This window comes from Chenopodium album, chromosome 2 (genome assembly GCF_948465745.1).
Source record: "Chenopodium album chromosome 2, dcCheAlbu1.1, whole genome shotgun sequence".
In the NCBI taxonomy this organism is placed as follows: domain Eukaryota; kingdom Viridiplantae; phylum Streptophyta; class Magnoliopsida; order Caryophyllales; family Amaranthaceae; genus Chenopodium; species Chenopodium album.
Window position 1 is genome coordinate 84300406 of NC_137835.1, and position 15951 is coordinate 84316356.

Sequence of the window (15951 nt, forward strand, 5' to 3'; positions counted from 1 at the left end):
TGATTGATAGAGGAAGGCAAGAAGTTTATTTGGAAAAATGAAGAATTTGGGGTAAAACAAGAAAATTAATGGCTAAAGAAGGAAGGTTTTAGATTTTTTAAGCAAACTAAAAACATTTTACGAGGTAATTTGCTTGATTTGTGGGTGTAATTAAAACGGGAAGAAGAATGGCTGATGAAAATTAAGGGTGTTGTTATTTGTCGCTCCCATTTTACCGGGTAACGCTCCCCTTTTTTCTTGAAATTCCAATTTTACCCCTAATAATAATAATAATAATATTAATAATAATAATAATTAAACATATTACTAATAATCATATTAATACAACAAAATTACATTAATTATCAAATACTAAATCACAACAATAATCACAAGACATATGTTGATAAACGTACTTAACAATTTAAAAAAAAAAAAAAAAAAAAAAAAAAAAAAAAAAAAATTTGGGACATCCGCCTAAAATTTCCGGATGTCCCTAGGTACATCCGCCTAAAATTTCCGGATGTGCCTAGGTACATCCGCCTGAAATTTCCGGATGTACCATGGAACATCCGGATTTTTTAGGCGGATCCCAACTTCTGCTTGAAATTTCCGGATGTTCCATGGTACATCCGGAAATTTTAGGCGGATGTCCTACTTACCGAAAATAAAAAAAAAAAAAAATACTTACAGAATGATCCGACGCATTCTCCGGCGTACGTATGTTCCACTCGCCGTCCATGACCCAAGACCCGTCGGAAAATTTAACGATTTTTGAAAATAGAAATTTTAGGTGGTCGTGGGGACCGATTTGGTTGCAAGGTCGTGGGGACCGATTTTGGGAAGCTCGGGACAACAATGTCGTGAAGTAAGGGTACCGTTTCATGTATGGTGTCCAAATGGGGAACAAGTTCATTTTTATAACCCATATTGCATAAAGGGCATAGTGGTAATTTCAAGAAAAAAAAGGAGCGTTACCTGGTAAAATGGGAGCGACAAATAGCAGTTGAGAAAATTAATTCACGCTTGATTGAGCCGCGGCAAATTTTTTTTTTTTTTTCACTTAGGGTTGGGCTCCATGTATAAATGGGCCCTTAACGATTCGGGGCCCTGTGCTAAGGGTCTGGTTGCACAGGCCCTTAGCCGGCCCTGACTACGTATATGAAATGGTTTCATGGTTAAGCTTTTAACATTTAGAGAAAATACGTACGTAAGAGCAATAGTTGTTTGATAGAAGCCGTAAGTTAAAGTGCATTAATTCACATGAAAATTATAGACCATTCATCTGAAATGCTAGATATTATGCTAAAGATTGAGATGCTTATGATATCGTGGCCACCATGTTTATATGCAAAGCCGTAAGTACGTACAAAGTGCAGTCCACATGCAAACCTAAATTTACTCCGTATATATTTAACTCACATTTATTTTAATTGCTATCTAGACTACCTTCGTAAAATTGGCCTCAACACCTATTACTATAGCTTGGGTGCATTAAACATTCTAAATTTTGACTAATAGTTGACACATCACCAACTAGTAAATTGGAGTGCAACGCATGTCATTAATGAGTATATTTTGGCAATTAGATTGAGATATTTATGGTAATTAAAGGATAATTAGTGCACATCAATCCGTAGTTGATAGTATGTTATCTATTTCTATAAGTACTATAACTCAAAGTTCGGGTTCGGGGTATTGGGTGCACCCGAACTATAGTTTAAGGTGTTAATGCCAATTTTACCTTTTTTTAATTAATGTTTAAGGTACTATAGTTTAAGGCGTTAATGCTAATTTTACCAGTTTAAGGGTTGATCAAATAGTTGGTCTTAAGTTTAAACTTTATAAAAGCAAATTTTTATTGTTGATGATGTGGCAAAGCCATGTAAAACAGTATCCATTTATAAATATATGGGCTTCCTAAACGGTGTTATATCATCCATTAACATTGGGCTTGCAATTGACCCAATTTCCCGTGGTTGTAGGCTTGGAGCCTGATCAACCGCATGATCCTTTTAGCGCGGCTTTGTTAGTTAATTAAAAGATTAATTAGACAATGTAGAAGTTGGCTAGCCAGGGGCTACTTTGCTAGTCATGTCGTGTTGTGTCCTCTCATGCTAACCAGTTAACCACGATCTCTGTAAGAAGTTTCCTGGTTATTTTTAACATTTGGTTGACCACTTAATTGATCATGCCCGTTTGAGGACAATTTATCATTTCGGAGCTAATGTTCTTAAACACAGCTCAAAACTCGTCAAAAGAGTATTATCCTTTTCATTTCATGCTGAAACAACTCTTTATATAGCACGCCAGATAATGGGCAATGGCATACTAATCGTAAATTAATCATATACAAGTACACAAGGTGACATCGATAAACAAGATTAGAAAATTTGGTATATATGCGAACAATCTTAAATTTCATAATTTTCAATCTCCCAAATAATCAAAACTAAACCACCCATCCATTGAGAAATAACGGTAGCCAGCAAAACTTAGATACCTAGAAAAGGTAAGATTGGTAACCAATGCACCATATTTGCTCTGGGACCCAAAGTGTCACCCTCAACTTCTGTTACACAAAAAAATTCCAGCATTCAGAACCAGAACCAAAAGGACACCCTAAGTAGATTGAACACATAACTACCCTTTCATGATCCAAGGTTTCGACGCCTCCATCTGTGTAAAGGAGGCATGTGCAAGAATCAAAGAACCATAAGGCCGATAAGGATACTTGTTATAAACACAGCATCAGCCATTATTCTCGCATATCTGCATGTAAGATCACAAATTGGAATCTGTAAGCTAACACGAAAAAGGAACAACAGCGCAGCAACTGTTTTAAGCGGCCACATGTGCTCGCATCAGATTTGATCTATGTCATGGTCACAAGTACACAGGTTTCATACAGTCCCCAGAAGTCTAAACAGGGACACCAAAAGTGAAAAGAGAGTTGGGCACTAAGAATAACCAACATGGTCCACTATGAAGTTTGGAGAATAAGCATCTTAATGTGCTAAAATAGTACTAGTTAGCATAAAGCATATGAATGTTATTCTTTACCAAGACTCAAAGAATTCTAAGTTTAGAAAAGATAAATTTCAGCTTATTAAATAGAGACGTGATCTTCACTTTCTTGAGATTGCTATAGGTAGAATCAAGTAGGTTCGTCTACTTCAGTAGACCGTCTTCATTAGACCACGTTTAATAAAACAGTTCAAAATCATATTCCAGCTGCTACCTACGTGTAGACAAGCGCACTGTGCCATTCCTACTTTACTTTGTGAGATGACTTCTTGATTAACCAGTGCAAATGTTATATCAGCAGCTGCCACAGCCAAGAGTCCTGACTATTCCTAGGAGAACAGAAACAAGCTTATGCTATAGACAGTGCTTCTAGAATTCTAATAAACCTGATTAGATTACCTCAGATTATTTAAAGTACCTCAGATAAGAAAGTGGAAACGCAGGGCAATGCCATATGATTATGCAGAATCTCGCTTAAGTGAGCGAAACCTCCCCTGGAATTTTTAACCAACGAGCTCGAGTGATCACTCAACTAGAGATAGCTCAAGGAGACAAAAAAAAAAAAAACAAAACAAAATGTTAGTAGTAGAATTACAAAACAGTTCAGTAACACTCAAACGCGTGGCTTTTCCTAACTTTCTAAATAAAGGACATAAACTTAATGCTCATTAAGGGCTATAATTAGCAAAAAATAGATTTCAAAAAATCAAGAAGCAAGAGATCTAGTGGATTGCACTGTTAGAGCCAGATAAAATAAATAAATGAAAAAAAATAAACGAAGCTTCAGTGTAGCATTTTCTTACTTTTCCTGTGTCATTTCCACCATTTGCTCCCTTCCGCCCACTGAATATTCCACTTATTTCCCTGCAAGTGCACCTAATGCTCAAGAACTTCAATCAGACAAGATAAAGTCCATTTATATTTTCAATCAAATATATTTACAGAATTTCTGTACATGAAAACATGGGAATATTGATAAAATAACATATCCTGGGTATGCAAAGAAGGGGGCGGGGCAGGGACACACAGAATATTTCTCCTTTTGGAATTATATTATTTCTTTTACTCTCATTTGTGTGCAAATTAGAAAGCACGGCCATGAATGGGTCAAGAACATGATACGTACAATATGCCAAGAGAATCGAACAGCTTTTAAAACGTCCATTATAAAAGTTAAAGACATCATTGGCTATAGGCTATGCTTATTAAGAGGAAGAAGAGCATTCAATAATACAAAGTCATGGTTATTGATTCTATTAGCATGAGGGTCACTTGCAGAAGGCTCAGGCCACACATATTCATGGTTTTAGTTCAGTTGGCCTCGGCCTTTCTATATTTCATAACAGAAGCTGCTTTCAACCATGGGATGAATCCTCATGTTTATGTCACCTACCGCCACATAGTAGGTTGTATTGCAGTCTTTCCGTTTGCCTATTTCCTTGAAAGGTGCATACAAGTCTACAAATCCCTCCCCCCGCCCCTCTATTAAAAAAGGGGGAAAAACTGACAATGATTTGAATCTTCTTTTGTTATTAATTCTGACATTCTGAGCATTGTCACTATGATCCCTGGGTGCAGGAAAACAAGGCCAAAGATGACACTCAGCATGTTCATGGAAATCTTTCTCTATTCTCTACTTGGGTACGTCACTACTGACTTCTAATATGTTCAATTCTAAAGTTGAAAGTTCCTGATTCATTTTTGCATCTTTGTAAAAGTTACAGTTTGTATTACTGCATCTTTGTAAAAAAGAGATCTGAAAGTTTTTTTTTCCCCACTGATACCAGAGTGGGATTAACAATAAACATGTACTTTGCAAGTCTACAATACACTTCACCAGCATTTCTGTCAGCAACAGTAAACACGATTCCTACTTTGACATTTATACTAGCAGTAATATTCAGGTGATATCAAGTTTCTGTTGTAACAGCTATGTCCTTTAGCAGATTAATGCAACACAGATCTTACCTTCTAATGTAAAATGATTTAAGCATGTAATTGCAGTTAAAAAAACTAACCTTTGTGGTATTTCCAAAATCATATGCAGGCTGGAGACTCTAAACTTGAGAAAACGTCGAGGACTAGCAAAAGCAACTGGAACTTTAATATCATTAGCTGGGGTCATGGTCATAGCATTATACAGAGGACCAGCAATCAGACGCCTGTATGAACCTCCAATACACCTGATGAAAAGCGAGTTCCACAAAAATTGGATAAAAGGTCCAATACTTTCACTAGCAAGTTGCATATCCTGGTCAATATGGTTCACAATGCAGGTATCTCAATCCCTAGCCAAATTTTTAACAGCACAATGCAACCACGTACATGTTCAAAGAAGTTCCTAGCATACATATGTGTTCAAGAAGCTTTCAAAAACAAATGAGAAAAGGAAGATACAATGAGTTTCAGTCTAGAATTATCTCAAGGACATCAATGTTTCAATTGCATAAGAAACACTTTGTATCCAACAAAGGCAACAATGCATGTGAGAGTAATAGGGCTATTAGTCTATTAGTAAACTCACATCCTAATGACTTATTTATAAGTGCTAGCATGAGCCAAAATATTACATCATAAATACAAGTACCAGATTGATTTTTAAAAATGGAATTACTAGTTTGAGCTTGTACAAACCACTCATTTGGAATAGGAAAATACTTGTACTAGCAGTAATTTGGCATTTAGAAAAGAAAACTTAAACGGAAGAGTTTTCAAGCAAAAAAACATACTGTTAATATGATGTTGATCCTTGCAGGGATTCACTTTGAAGAGATATCCAGCACCACTGTCATTAGCCACATGGGCAAACTTTATAGGAGCATTACAATCTGCTGCTTTCACTTCCTTGGCAGTTCGACATCAACCAGCTGCATGGGTCAGGCATTCCTTCATAGACATAGCCACTATTCTGTTTGGGGTAAGTTGAATCTGGGAATAACAGAGTAAAATACACTTTCACCAAATCCCTCCCCCCTCTTCCCATTAGCTGGAAGACATAATAAACAGTTATTGGTGATAAATTGCAGGGAGTGGTTTCCTCTGCTTTAAACTTCATCATGATCGTATGGTCTTCGAAAGAAAAAGGTCCTGTGTTTGTAACTATGTTTTGTCCCTTACAAACACTATTAGTGGTGATTTTCGCATATTTCATTGTTGGTGAAAAACTATACACGGGCAGGTAAGCGAAATTACTAAAATCCTCTTTGTGCTTACTATGAGGAATATATTAGACGTCCTAAATTATGACTGGTTGTTCAGCATCATAGGAGGAGTTACAATCATCATAGGTCTGTATCTGTTGCTATGGGGAAAAGCAAAAGACCAAGAAATCAGAGTCTCAACTAAGAAGCAACCATCCTTGTCTGCCACCAAGCAGACTGAACCAAAGATGCAAATAGTGACAGTGCCAGAAAAAGAGCAACTGGATCACTAGATGAAACCTGCAAGGAAGAAAAAATATTGACACTCTCGTCAACTTACTGAAAAAGACAGTAGCATATGGATCAAGCTTTGCACCAAAATGTTCATTCCAGAAGCTATAAAACAGCAACAGGAGTGCAGACAAAAAGATAAAAGAAAAAGGCAATTCTCCGGCTCATGCAAACAACATTACAGCAATATACGCTAGAAAAACAGATATCACGGCAAGTATAGAGAGTTAGAAATAAACATGATAGCGGATTTTGTATTGAGATATCATGACAAGAGCAAGAATTAATACATAAGATACCAAGATGTCTGACCATCCCACATTTAGCAAAGTACATCAGAATGTTTACATATTGCAGGTGATTAAGAGACAAAATTGACTAATCTTTCTTCCACATTTTAGTTTTTGAGAGATGAGTTTGACAAAATAAAGGAGGATGAAATCAGGAATATATGTTGAAGGAACCTATGACAACATTATGATAATTTCTATGTCATTAAAAGCATGCAGATTATTCTGCATTATAAATTGACACTTCAACCCAATTCATCAGGAAGGTTGGACCATTAGACTACGGAATAAGTACTTTCTAGTTTCTACTCTCTTATTCACATTCCACCTCTGTATATTATCAATAAAGATTCAGGTTATGAAAGTCGCTATATTGCTTTCTACGTCACATGATCTAGTAATCCTTGGTTAATAAAATCAAAAAGACTTTCCAGTATGCTGTATATCTCTTCTGCTCTGGGATGTGTTTTATCAGCGGAATGAAACTGGTGGATTCTGCAGTTAACCTCAATCCAGCTGCAACCAGGGATCTTTTGTGCGTCCTGCTCCTTCAACATCTTCCTCACTCCACGGACCTCATCCCACTTAGCCAATCCCACATATAAATTTGCTAACATTGACATGTAGCCACCATTATTAGGATCAATCTCAATCAACTTTCTGATTGCAAACTCCGCTAAATGTGAATTGCCATGAATTTTACACCCATTGAGCAGGGAACCCCAGATAACCTCATCAGCTTTGACCTTCATGCCACTGATAATGTCCATAACTTCTTCAAACCTACCTGCTCGACCAAGAAGATCGACTACACACCCATAGTGCTCAATTTGAGGCTCAATACCATAGACTTCGGTCATTAAGCCAAAATAGTAATATCCTCTCTCAACCAAACCTCCATGAGTACAAGCATTCAACAGACCAATAAAAGTAATTTCATCAGGCCTCACATCGTTCCCAGTTTGCATCATTTCCTCAAAAACATCAAGTGCACTCCTACTTTGCCCATGAAGTGCATAAGAATTGATCATTGAATTCCAAGATGTCAAACTTTTATCAGGTGTAGTGTCAAAAACAAGTCTAGCTTCCTTCAAGCAACCACATTTTCCATACATATCAATCAATGCATTCGAGATATAAGAATCACCACCAACACCCTTTCTACAAATATAGCCATGTGTTTCCTTCCCAAGCTGAAGCATACCCGTTTGACCGCAAGCAGAAAGAGCACAAGCCAAAGTAACTTCATTCGGTCTAAGCTTCATCCCACATGAAGCCAACATTCTTCTAAGGTACGAAATCGCCTCCGGAAACAACCCATTCTGTGTGCACCCAGCAATTATAGCATTCCAAGAAGGAACATCCCTTTCAGGCATTTCATCAAACAGAATAATCGCATTCCCCATCTCCCCCAATCTAGCATAACCAGATATCATAGCAGTCCAAGATACAACATTTCTCTCAGACATTTCATCAAACAGTTGGCGTGCAGTCCCAAAATCAGAACAAAACCTAGTATAAGAATCCACAAGTGCAGTTTGAACAATAGGGTTTGATCCAAAACCTGTTTTTACAATCTGGGTATGCACCATTTTCAATCCATAAGAATCAAAAACTTCAGAACTTGATTTCAGAGTACTGGGGTAAACAAAATGGTTAGGTCGAGGACGACCCTTATCAACCATGTTCTTATACAAGCTAAGAACTGCAAAATGATTGGATTTAGCTGCATAAGCATTGATAATTGCACTGTAGAGGTAAACATTGGGCGAATTGACATGATCAAAGATCAAACGAGCGTAATGAAGGTCGGAAAGATGAAGGGTGCAGAAACGAAGGAGTCTGAAGACGAAGAACTGAGCTTGCGCATGACCAAGAGTGATGAGAGAGGATTGGAGTTGTTTGAGATGGTTTAGAGTTTTGCACTTTTCGAGTATGGCTACTACAGTTTCAGTCAGGTTGGAGGTGTTGGAGAGGGTGACCATATTCTTACTAGCATAATGATTGAGCGGGATTGCGGGAAAGGATGTGCCCGAGGTAAACATAGCTGTGGACCGTGTCGGGTCGTTCCTTATGTCAGCCTGTTTGGCCTATTTGCTTAGGGGTTAGGCTTGGCCCATAACTCAACCCACGAGTTTCGAGCCGTGTCGTGTTAGGCCCATTCGTGCCGTGTCTTATCGTGCTTCTTCCAAATAAAAGCCCCCACTATCCCATACACAAGTAATGTGCCATGCTGTGCTTTTTTCGTGTGTGCCATGCCTTTTTCATAATGGGCTGTGTCGGGCTTTGGGCCCCGACCCAGCACCATCTTTAGCCCGAGGTGATAGTAGTTACTTTCAACAAAAGTTACTCGATATGATAAGTAGAGAGAAAGTGTTGTTCTTATTGCACTTTTGTAAACTAATCTCGGGTGAATTTCAAAATAATCAAAACTCATTTTTGGTACTTATACACATATTTATCGGTGCTTATGGTTTTAAACCACCTTATATGATCCAAGACTCACCCCCACACATTCAGTTCTTTTTTTTTTTTTTTTTTTGAAAAAGTCTCAAAAATTGACTCGAAATCGTGTATTATAGTCTTCAATTTTGGGCAATTTTCTAATTTTTCTGACCCAGAAACAAAAATTGTCGATATGCTTAATATGGACTCTAATACATCTCGAGAGTCTATTTGAGTGGGTAAAACCATCCAAAATGTCTTTAAATGGTCAACTTACCCATTTACAACTTGCACCGATTTCATTAACCCAAGCCTACCACGGACATTTATGACAACATATAATGATCATATATGGTTCCAAACGGCATTATATAACCCCAAGATATATCCCCAAGTATCTCAAAACTTTTCGACACTAGGTCCCGAAACCTCTAAAATTGCTCAAAAAACGTGGATAATAGCCTTCAATTTTGGAAAATTTTGGTTTTTTTGGCCCGAAAATAAAAATTGCCGAGATGTTTATAGTGGACCCTAATAGCCTCTGGGAGTCCAATTGGGTGGGTGGAATCATCCAATTCGCCTTTAAACATCCAATTTATCCGTTTTCGTATACGTCTCTTGTATTGGCTATAAGTTTTCACGGAGCATTTATGTAGCCGAATAATGGTCATATATGGGTTGAAACAATATTATATGACCATAGGATGCATCTCGTAGTGTTTTGTGAAATTCTCGCACCGGGTCCAAACACCTCCTAAATTACTCCGATTTCATGTATTATAGCCTTCAAATTTGCCTTAACAAAAGTGATCGGTTGCAAACATCTATGACACTTTCAAAAATTGAACGTGAAGATACCGATAAGAACACGGGTGAAAACCTCCCACAATGTGACTTCCAATATCATAGTGTAAGGAAAAGTGTTGTTCATAGTATCAAGCATTTTAGAGGTTATAGCCTTATAGGGTACTAACTGCTAAGACTTTAGGAGGTTTCCCTTCAATTATCATTTCCTTTTGCAATTAGGACCTAAAATTTTTGTTACATGCTAGCTAACCTTTTGACAAGGTTTCTATATACTCGTAGTTGTGTCCATAACCCATTAAGTCCCCAACTGTCGCAGACCTCTTCCAAGTTCAAGGCATGAAGCTGCAATGTTTGGCTAGTGCTAAAGGTAGCAGGCAGTTGAAGGAGGTTTCTTTTCAATTATTACTGATTTAGCCGTTGTTTCCTGACTGTCTAAGAAAACGAGTTTGATGAAGAATTTTTGTTAAAAGACAAAGCATTCAAACTTAACAGAAATTTGAAGAGCTTGACACATATAATCAATGGATTCCGTCATAATATATTGGAAAATCTCTATACAAATCACTAAATTAGGCTAAGAGATCAATCACTATTACACTACACATGTACAAAATGCAGCATGGCTGAAGCCTCAATTGGTTCATCCACTTGCTTTTCTACTGGATTAACTTACAAAAATCTAATAAAGCTCATTTACGTTTTCAATTATGGAAGCCTTCTAATCTCATTTTGCTTCGAACAGCTTGGTACGTAGTGATTCATGACATGAAGATTTGTTGAGGCTGCAAAGACCACAAAAAATAAACATCAGCAAACACTAGCAAAACAGTTAATATAAGCCTATAAGGAGTATATTCATTTGTGTAATGCGAAACAGCATCATAGAAAAGGCCTTGAAGGAAATTTACCGTAGAAGAGTATCCCCACTGAGGCTCAGCTGCTCAGATATGTATTCTGGTGCAACTTCTTGTAGCAACTTAAGTTGTTCTTCAACCTCGGCTGCAAAAAAGAACAGAAACATTTACAGTGAGAACAGCAGCAATATATGAATGACCAGTTATAAATTGACCAGAGTAGAAGCAAATCCTTACTTCTATCAACTACATCCAAATGACCAGCAATTAATTTGTAAATAAGCTCCTCTTTTGTGACAACTGATCGGTTGATAGACTTGAATAAGAGGAGAATCATGTCAAAGAGCTTAGGTACACCCGCCATCAACTGTTGCCGCCTCTTTGCTTGTAAGAGGATTGGGTTGTTCTCTTCTAAGATTTTCTGTTCTTTCTCCATCAACTGCAAAATGGAGTTCTTCTCAGTTAAAACCTCCTTCAGATATGCAACACAAACAAATTTCACAAAGGTAAAGCTCCACTTACCGACTGTAAAAGGCCTTCCGGAAGTATATCCAGGACATCATCCTTGGAAAGATTGGAGCCTTGTGTAGGAGCAATACTCTCATCAATATCAACACTGCTTTCATCAAAGTTCAAGGACCTACGCTTAGCTGATTTGTTGGGTAATTCACTAGTATCATGATCTGGGGTCATAAGAGTACGTTTTGGAGGGCGTATTGAAGGTGTGGCTGCCATCAGCCTTGCAGGAGTTGAAGCAAGCTCTGCAGGTGTTGAAGCAAATTTCATAGATATTGAAGCATGTTTGGCAGGTGTTGAAGCAGCATCAAAAGTTGCTGCATCAGCTTCAACTACAGTGTTGGAATCCCCATCATTAGCCTCAGCAGATGAGGATTCCTTGGTTCCGGTTTCAGACAAGCTGGATGATGGCTTATCAGCCATGAATTCCAGAACTGGAGTACCAAGAGGCCTAGATGAGAACCGCCTCTTAAATGAGGGACCGGTAAGTAATGCAACCAATGGTGCAGGGGTTTTAATCACGTTTTGCACAGGTTCCTGCTTTGGCTGATGGAATAGATGTGGTAATTCTCCCTCAGGAACATCTTCCTCATCCTGATAGTGAACAAAAGCCAATTCAAAATTCAGTAAGTGCATCAATTCATAGTCCAGCAGCCTCCAATTAAAAGATTAAAGAAACACCCATTTAATACCTCATGATGAGATTTGTAATAATCAAGCATTCGTGATCGAAAGATATCTTTCAATTGCGAAAACCCACTACCACCTTTTGCATTCTTGTCAGTTTCCAAAGCAACCACCTCTAGAGACAAAAGAAGATCCTCCATCATACATTTTGTTTCATCATCTTGAACACGGAGTTTCTTCGCCACAATAACCTCTGGCATTATGTGCTTCAATTGGGCCAAATGATGTAGTGTGAACCTCCTATGACAAATAAGAAAGGTCCAATGCAATTTTAGATACATGAATTGAAGTACAACAAATCAACCAGGTTAAATAAAATAAAAAGGTCATGCCAAATACTTCTAAAGCAATTACCTGTCTGTCAATGACTCGATACTCTTAGCAAGCTTAGTAAAGGTTGGTTGCTGTCTTCTCAACCGGAGTAGCCGAATTGAACCAACCATTGAATTGAAAAACTCACATAGGATCTCATACCTATCATTAAATCAGTATAGGATTAGTACAACACTAATTAATCAACACAAACAATCTTCATTATCTTGTATTACAACTCATTAATATTGTAACTTAATAAGTTAATAAGATACTATCACCTCAATCAACCCAAATTTACAATAACATGCTGACAATGTAGATTAGCATAAAAACTTTTACAAATTCCAAACTACCAATCACTGATTCCAAAATATCAGAAGAATGAACTACATTTCACTAATTCAGCTTTCAATTTGCCGCGAAATCGGCAAATTTTAGATTCATACACATAGAGCATACAGGATGTCAAGACACAATGAAAATCTAGTTAACATCAAGTAAACCTCATAGATACCTTTCAATTACTCCAGGGTTTTACAAACACCTCAAAAATGCAATTCACTTAATAAGATTAAACCCTAATTTTTTTCCAGATTTATAACAGCATTCACGAATTCACGAAACATCAATCAGCCTCGACGATTCACATAAATTGAAGTCAACCACACCAACATTTCCACGATTTAGGGTAATAAACAACCAGAAATCAAAGAATATCATACTACATTAACACAATTAGTGCACAATTTTATAAACCCTAGTTTCCGCAAATTCGAAATGCCAGATTCAAAGGATCTCAAACCAACATAAAAAATAGCTAGAAAATCAAAACATTCCACATAAAACATACATCAAATCCACCAAACACAACAAACAAACAAAATTTGAATTTTTTTTTTTTTTAAAAAAAAAGGTCAAATCAATTAAAAAATAGCTCAAAAATTTAATCAATCCATACTTTTGGGGCAAAGATGCAGGAGATTTCTGGGATCCCTTAGATTTCTGACCAATTCCACTTCCGACCACCTTCTCCGGCACCACCTTACTAAGATCCGACCCAACATTGTTAGATTTCTGCAGCTGAAGAGCGGTTCTTCGAACCTCGGAAACCGATAGCGCGAACTTCTGATTACGGATCCGAGTAACCGGCTTCGGATTAGCTCGTTCCGGGGTAGCGATAGCGGGACCGTCAGTTTTCGAGGTAATGATACTCTTCTTGTTTGGAGTAGCGAGTAATGGCTTCTTTGACTTGAAGGGGATCATCAATGGCTGTTCAGAGGACTCCATTGATGAACTAAGAAGCAAGAAATTGAAGAAAATTGAGGGATTTGAGGAGGGAGAATGAGGAGAGAGAAAGAGTGAGAATGAGTGGGAAAAAATGGAGGGAGATTGGGGGGTATAAGAGGGAGAAGAGGGGAGTAGGGTTTTATGGCGGGAACGAGTTTTACCGCCAATGTAAGCTTATTTTCGCGGGGAGTTTTGTGGGCTTTTTTATGGGCTTGTGTTGTGTGCCCTAGCCCAAATTTTAGTGGGCTGAAAATTTGGATATTATGGACATTATCCATTAGTTGATATTTATGGGCTTTTGATGGTTTGATTGTGTGATGAGCTAATGGATAATGTCCACCTGCCCAATTGCCATGTTAGTCCAAATTGTAATGTTGTATATTTGTTTTTTGATTGAAATTTTTTTAAAAACCACTTGGAAGAAAGGAGTTCCAAATTCCAAATAACTTAACCTAAAAGGGACAGATTTTTTTTTTTTTACAATAAAACTGAAAATATGTTATTATACTCGTTAATTCGTGATTTTTATGATATAAGGTGACCTGGTTAATCAAATTGAGATATACAACTATAATACAAGTGCAATTATCAATCTATTAAACAAGATTATATCACTTGTAGTGTCTATAATAGATTGATAAGGTATGGAGTATGATTAAACCATACGTGCCTTTTCATCTTACAGTAATAATTAGTGATATTATGTCCCCCCCTCAAATGAGCCGCCTTCTTCTCCATTTTTTAAAAAAAATTATTTAATTGTAATATAATATTAGCTCCCAAGTGGATGTTATGCTCTAAACTTAGATGGTATGGTCAAATGAGCTCCGAGGCTTGTAGATGGTGAGTTGTAATTCGAGATCACTTAGGTATGCATAATTTAACAATTTGTATTGATAATTTTGATAGATATAAAGCATTTAGAGCCATAGTCATGGCTATAATATGAGGTCTACAATTGGCCTAAGATATTTGTAGTAGTAAATGTATGGTCCAATTGAAAATTTAGCATTTATGCAAGCTTTATGAGTGGATGTGTGTAGAAGTGATGAATGAATGTGCTTACTTGATTTGTTATGTTCATGGATTGATTGGCAACGAGGATTGAGATATTAAAAATAGTCTTATGTTTTCTAAAAAGAGAATTGAGCGGTAAATTGACTTTGCAAATCCAAGTGTTAAACAACGAGTTTGAGTCACAAGCTAAGGGTAAGTTTATTGCAAGTCTTGAGCAAAGTCTCAACATGAGTCTTACTCAAGATCTTTGCAATAAACTCATCTAAGACTCATGTGAGTCTTACATGGAGTTTGGAAAATCCAAACCCATGTCAAGACTTTGCAAGGCCAATGAAAATTAGCCACCTCACCAACCAAAAGTTTACAATAATTTTTTAAAAAATAAAAAAAGATATTTTATAAAAAATAAAAATATTTTGAAAAGGATTAAATGAGTTTGGAGTGAGTCTTGGGATAATGTGTAAATTTGGAGAAAGTCTCGTATGAATCTGAATAATATAAAAGTATTTTAAAGTTAGTGGAAAGCTGATGTGGCAGAGTCTGAAGTTTGGGTCCGGGTTTGGGGATAAACTCACCCTAAGTCTTAATATATCTATGTTTAGTGATAATATTAAAGTTGCTAATCCATCACGATCAATTGTAAAATCACAGAGCAATGCTTTGAATAAATTGCACAACACAAAATTTTTAAAAAATCGGGTGTACAATAATTATTGTACATCCATTATAAAGATAACATAAAATGATTAAAAGTTACCCCTGAAATGAATAAAAGTTACCCCAATAAGTGTAAAAGTAACCCAATTCAAATAAAAATTATCTACTCTTTGTTAGTAAAGAATCACATTTTAATTGACTAAAATCAATTATTAGTGATTGCATGTAATTAAATTACCTCTATAAAACTTTTCTTGTTATCTATTTATATAAAAATTGTATTATGTCTAAAGTTACCCAAAAAAAGGCAAAAAATTACCCTAAAATTAGCTAAAAGTTACCCTTATACTACTCGATGTACACTAATATTAGTGTAAACCGGATGTATACAAAAGTTTTTGATTGCACAATCATCTTTCCAGAAGAAATCAATGGAAGTAATTGCATTTTAATAACAATCATAGAAAAATTGCATTATAAATCTAAGGAGAACAAATTTCTAAGAAAATTACTCATGTTAACACTATAGATTTACCTTAGAGATTAAAATAGAATATCTCTATTCTCAACCGTTAGTCCAAAAAGTAACACTTCTAACAAAACCTAACCTGATCTAAAATTCCTAATCACTTTCAAAAT

The 15951-nt window shown here is 36.6% G+C and overlaps 2 protein-coding genes, 1 long non-coding RNA gene and 1 pseudogene across 3 annotated transcripts; 1 reads left to right on the plus strand and 3 right to left on the minus strand.

The window, feature by feature from the left end:
* Nucleotides 1-2344: 2344 nt before the first annotated feature.
* Nucleotides 2345-3854, minus strand: LOC145591305 (uncharacterized). Its single transcript, XR_014102290.1, has 3 exons — nt 3425-3854; nt 2627-2751; nt 2345-2551 (listed from the first exon to the last, which is right to left on the minus strand). It is a non-coding gene; the product is annotated as an uncharacterized LOC145591305 (long non-coding RNA).
* Nucleotides 3855-4118: 264 nt separating this feature from the next.
* On the plus strand, nt 4119-6818 carry LOC145591300 (WAT1-related protein At1g43650-like). The gene is made up of 7 exons (XM_081647722.1): nt 4119-4452; nt 4585-4647; nt 4794-4910; nt 5054-5282; nt 5762-5923; nt 6033-6184; nt 6265-6818. Exons 1-7 carry the CDS (start codon nt 4247-4249, stop codon nt 6437-6439), a joined length of 1104 nt encoding a protein of 367 aa, XP_081503848.1. The 5' UTR covers nt 4119-4246; the 3' UTR covers nt 6440-6818.
* Nucleotides 6819-6844: 26 nt separating this feature from the next.
* On the minus strand, nt 6845-8724 carry LOC145591291 (pentatricopeptide repeat-containing protein At1g33350 pseudogene; annotated as a pseudogene).
* Nucleotides 8725-10513: 1789 nt separating this feature from the next.
* LOC145591313 (CDT1-like protein a, chloroplastic) lies at nt 10514-13723 on the minus strand. The gene is made up of 7 exons (XM_081647740.1): nt 13310-13723; nt 12391-12510; nt 12042-12276; nt 11356-11943; nt 11071-11272; nt 10888-10978; nt 10514-10761 (listed from the first exon to the last, which is right to left on the minus strand). Exons 1-7 carry the CDS (start codon nt 13636-13638, stop codon nt 10704-10706), a joined length of 1623 nt encoding a protein of 540 aa, XP_081503866.1. The 5' UTR covers nt 13639-13723; the 3' UTR covers nt 10514-10703.
* Between the last annotated feature and the right edge of the window lie 2228 nt (nt 13724-15951).

Coding starts and splice junctions, on each gene's coding strand:
- LOC145591313 (XM_081647740.1), bottom strand. CDS start 13,638: ATGGAGTCCTCTGAACAGCCATTGATGATCCCCTTCAAGTCAAAGAAG. Junction 10,979..11,070: donor TTTGGATGTAGTTGATAGAA/GTAAGGATTTGC, acceptor TCTTTTTTGCAG/CCGAGGTTGAAGAACAACTT. Junction 10,762..10,887: donor AGTGGGGATACTCTTCTACG/GTAAATTTCCTT, acceptor TGGTCTTTGCAG/CCTCAACAAATCTTCATGTC.
- LOC145591300 (XM_081647722.1), top strand. CDS start 4,247: ATGGTTATTGATTCTATTAGCATGAGGGTCACTTGCAGAAGGCTCAGG. Junction 4,911..5,053: donor ATACTAGCAGTAATATTCAG/GTGATATCAAGT, acceptor AATCATATGCAG/GCTGGAGACTCTAAACTTGA. Junction 5,924..6,032: donor TAGCCACTATTCTGTTTGGG/GTAAGTTGAATC, acceptor GATAAATTGCAG/GGAGTGGTTTCCTCTGCTTT.